Below are 5,000 nucleotides of genomic sequence, written 5' to 3' on the forward strand. Positions count from 1 at the left end.
TTTCCACTTTTTCCAGAATGAGACGAACCAAGACGAGATCAAAAGTCTCCTGGAGGAGAAGGACCACGCGACCCTAGAGAGCATCATGCTGAAGAGGCTCATGTTCGGCACGGCGGGTCTCCGAGGCTGCATGGGCGCTGGCTACCGGACGCATGAACGACCTGGTTATCATTCAGACATCACAGGTTAGCATAATCGGTTAGCATCGAATCCGCTTTCAATTTGGGTCGTTAGCATCGTCTGCTCTTTCGTAAGCGTCAGTCCACATTTTTTATCTTTAGAGCAACAACAGTATTAATTTTTATGAAAAGCACTGATTCCTGTTTGATTGGTATCAACGCCTCTTTGATTAGCACCAATTCCTCTTTGGTTAGCGTCATCTCCTCTTTGATTAGCATCAATTCCTCTTTGGTTAGCGTCATCTCCTCTTTGATTAGTATCACCTCCTGTTTAATATATCTCAACTCTTTTTTATTAGCATTAATTTCTCTTTGATTAGCATAATATCTACTTTGATTAGGCACCAACTCCTCTTTGATTAGCATCAACTCCTCTTTGATTAGCACCAACTCCTCTTTGATTAGCATCAGTTCCTCTTTGATTGATATCAACGACCCTTTGATTGGTATCAACGCCTCTCTGATTAGCATCATTTCCTCTTTGATTGATATCAACGACTCTTTGATTAGCATCTATTCCTCTTTGATTGGTATCAAAGCTTCTTTGATTAGCATCAATTCCTCTGATTGGCATCAATGCTTCATTGATTAGCATCAACTCCACTTTGATTAGCATCAATTCCTCTCTGATTGATATCAATGACTCCTTGATTAACATCATTCCTATTTGATTGGTATCAACGCCTTTCTGATTAGCATAATTTCCTCTTTGATTGATATCAACGACTCTCTGATTAGCACCAGTTCCTCTTTGATTTATATCAATGACTCTTTGATTGATATCAATGACTCCTTGATTAACATTAATTCCCCTTTGATTGGTATCAACGCCTCTCTGATTAGCATCAATTCCTCTTTGATTGATATCAACGCCTCTTTGATTAGCACCAATACCTCTTTGATTGATATCAATACCTCTTTGATTGATATCAATACCTCTTTGATTAGGATCAATTCCTCTTTGATTGATATCAAGGCCTCTTTGATTAGCACCAATTCCTATTTGATTGGTATCAATGCCTCTTTGATTAGCATCAATGCCTCTTTGATTGATATCAATGCCTCTTTGATTGATATCAATGCCTCTTTGATTAGGATCAATTCCTCTTTGATTGATATCAAGGCCTCTTTGATTAGCACCAATTCCTATTTGATTGGTATCAATGCCTCTTTGATTAGCACCAATTCCTATTTGATTGATATCAATACCTCTTTGATTAGCATCAATTCCTATTTAATTGATATCAATGCCTCTTTGATTAGCACCAATTCCTATTTGATTGGTATCAATGCTCTTTGATTAGCACCAATTCCTATTTGATTGATATCAATGCCTCTTTGATTAGGATCAATTCCTCTTTGATTGATATCAATGCCTCTTTGATTAGCACCAAGTCCTATTTGATTGGTATCAACACCTCTCTGATTAGCACCAATTCCTATTTCATTGATATCAATGCCTCTTTGATTGGGATCAATTCCTCTTTGATTGATATCAAGGCCTCTTTGATTAGCACCAATTCCTATTTGATTGGTATCAATGCCTCTTTGATTAGCACCAATTCCTATTTGATTGATATCAATGCCTCTTTGATTAGCATCAATTCCTATTTAATTGATATCAATGCCTCTTTGATTAGCACCAATTCCTATTTGATTGGTATCAATGCCTCTTTGATTAGCACCAATTCCTATTTGATTGATATCAATGCCTCTTTGATTAGGATCAATTCCTCTTTGATTGATATCAAGGCCTCTTTGATTAGCACCAATTCCCATTTGATTGATATCAATGCCTCTTTGATTAGCATAAATTCCTATTTAATTGATATCAATGCCTCTTTGATTAGCACCAATTCCTATTTGATTGGTGTCAATGCCTCTTTGATTAGCACCAATTCCTATTTGATTGATATCAATGCCTCTTTGATTAGGATCAATTCCTCTTTGATTGATATCAAGGCCTCTTTGATTAGCACCAATTCCTATTTGATTGATATCAATGCCTCTCTGATGAGTATCAATGCCTCTTTGATTAGGATCAATTCCTATTTGATTGATAATAAGGCCTCTTTGATTAGCACCAATTCCTATTTGATTGGTATCAATGCCTCTTTGATTAGCATCAATTCATATTTGATTGGTATCAATGCCTCTTTGATTAGGATCAATTCCTATTTGATTGATATCAAGGCCTCTTTGATTAGCACCAATTCCTATTTGATTGGTATCAATGCCTCTTTGATTAGCATCAATGCCTCTTTGATTGATATCAATGCCTCTTTGATTAGGATCAATTCCTCTTTTATTGATATCAAAGCCTCTTTGATTAGCACCAATTCCTATATGATTGGTATCAATGCCTCTTTGATTAGCATCAATGCCTCTTTGATTAGGATAAATAATTCCTCTTTGATTGATATCAAGGCCTGTTTGATTAGCACCAATTCTTATTTGATTGGTATCAGCCCCTCTCTGATTAGCATCAATGCCTATTTGATTGATATCAATGCCTCTCTGATTAGCATTGATGCCTCTTTGATTGATATCACTGCCTCTTTGATTAGGATCAATTCCTATTTGATTGGTATCAATGCCTCTTTGATTAGCATCATTTTCTATTTGATTGGTATCAATGCCTCATTGATTAGCATCAATTCCGCTTGATTGATATCAACTCCCCTTTGATTGATATCAACTCCCCTTTGATTGGTATCAACTCCTCTTTGATTGATATCAACTCTATGATTAGCATCAATAATATTCCTCTTTGATTAGCATCGATAATATTTCTCTTTGATTAGCATCAACATATTCCTCTTTGATTACCATCAATAATATTCCTCTTTGATTAGCATCGATAATATTTCTCTTTGATTACCATCAACATATTTCTCTTTGATTAGCATCAACATATTCCTCTTTGATTACCATCAATAATATTCCTCTTTGATTAGCATCGATAATATTTCTCTTTGATTACCATCAACATATTTCTCTTTGTTTAGCATCAACATATTCCTCTTTGATTACCATCAATAATATTCCTCTTTGATTAGCATCGATAATATTTCTCTTTGATTACCATCAACATATTTCTCTTTGATTAGCATCAACATATTCCTCTTTGATTACCATCAATAATATTCCTCTTTGATTAGCATCTACACTTTTATTAGCATCAACACCTCTTTGATCAATATAAACTCCTCTTCGATTAGAATGAATTTTTATTTAATTAGCAGCATCTCCACTCAAATTTATGGATTTTGGGACCGGTATAAATAGTTATTATTACCCCCTATGTTCAAAATACCCCCTTTTAATCTTAACTCATGTTCAAAGTACCCCCTCTATATCAAGATTACCCCCTCCGATTTTATTTGACTAAAACCATTTTGTGCTGTTGATTTGCAAATTACATTGAATAAATATAAAATGACACACAAATACTCATAGTTATTGCATGTGTGCCCAGCAGTAATCGAAATTGGTGATAATAATAATAATAATAATAATAATAATAATAATAATAATAATAATAATAATAATAATAATAATAATAACCAACGTCGATAAAGTTTTACAGCTAAACTGTAGGCCTACACATTGTTTTTTGCATGACATGTGTTTAGCCATTATTTTAAAACATAGATGACTTAAAAACCACGTTTTTAAGACTAGAAATTTCAACGTAATCATTATGAAAACATTAAAATAGTTATAGAAAAAGATAGAAATTTTAAATACTTGGAATGTGTTCATTATTCTTAAAAACACATTTTTAATGTATTAGACAAGTGTTATAGCATGGCAGCCTTGCAGCTCGTTTGAGTCAAATTTCTCATCGGAATTTGAATAAAGTTTCGCTTAATTTTATGTTGGAGTAATTAACTACATATGTGGTAGGATTAAAATGCTGAGCTATGTTGGACATAACGGTTTCGTTAGAATGACGGTTATTTATGTTGTTATTCTGTATTTATTATTATTATTATTATTATTATTATTATTATTATTATTATTATTATTATTAATATTGTTATTGAGATATGTGATTTTAATTTTTCCTTACTTGTAATTTATTTGTTTGGCTTTTCCCTATCCTCACTGGGCTATTTTTCCTTGTTTGGAGCCCTTGGTCTTTTAAAATCCTGTTTCTTTCCAACTAGGGGTGTATCTTAGCTAATAATAATAATAATAATAATAATAATAATAATATGAAATTTTGTGTGTGTGTGTGTGTGTAATGAATGAAAAAATATAGAATATTCTAAGATCAGTAACAACGATAATATAGATCGGTCATATATAAATAAACTATAGAACGAGACTTATATCAGCCTGTTCAACAAAATGAAATTTATAAACAGTTTGAACTCAATATTGTTTATAAGACATTCCTTAACAACAAGCAACTTGTAAACAGCTCGACATCACCCAGGTAAATCCTGTTTACGATGCTGATCTAGGGGCTCCATGTTTCCCCACTGGAGAAGGCCACAAAAGTCTTGGAAAATCAGGAAATGTCCTATTTGTTATGGTCCTGCTATTGTACTCAAAATGCCAGACCTATTGTAATAAGAGTGGCTACCTCGGTCTCATCTTTTCTATTGTGTAATCACAAAGTAAAGCTTGCCACTACCGTTGTGAATATCCTCACTCATAGATGGCGTCCTATTACGACAGTCTTCCAAATCTGGAGCGCCATCTTTCCATTTGAAATGACCACACTATGAATGTTTAGTGCTCTAGAATCTAGATGATAACCCAGTAAATATTTTAACTAGAGTGATATCAGCTACATCTTTATGTAGTAAG

The 5,000-nt window shown here is 33.6% G+C and overlaps 1 protein-coding gene across 2 annotated transcripts in view; it reads left to right on the forward strand.

The window, feature by feature from the left end:
- Nucleotides 1-5,000, forward strand: part of Pgm2a (phosphoglucomutase 2) — a 92,912-nt gene that overhangs the window by 68,326 nt on the left and 19,586 nt on the right. Inside the window, exon 1 of one of the 2 annotated variants that reach the window (XM_068377142.1) lies at nt 21-185. The exons of the other annotated variant lie outside the window; for it this stretch is intronic. Coding sequence (XP_068233243.1) covers nt 153-185 — 33 coding nt within the window. The 5' untranslated portion in view covers nt 21-152. Of the gene's footprint in view, nt 1-20; nt 186-5,000 lie in introns of those variants that run through there. 2 annotated transcript variants of the gene reach the window in all.

The sequence above is a fragment of the Palaemon carinicauda genome, chromosome 7 (assembly GCF_036898095.1).
Source record: "Palaemon carinicauda isolate YSFRI2023 chromosome 7, ASM3689809v2, whole genome shotgun sequence".
Classification (NCBI taxonomy): Eukaryota; Metazoa; Arthropoda; class Malacostraca; order Decapoda; family Palaemonidae; genus Palaemon; species Palaemon carinicauda.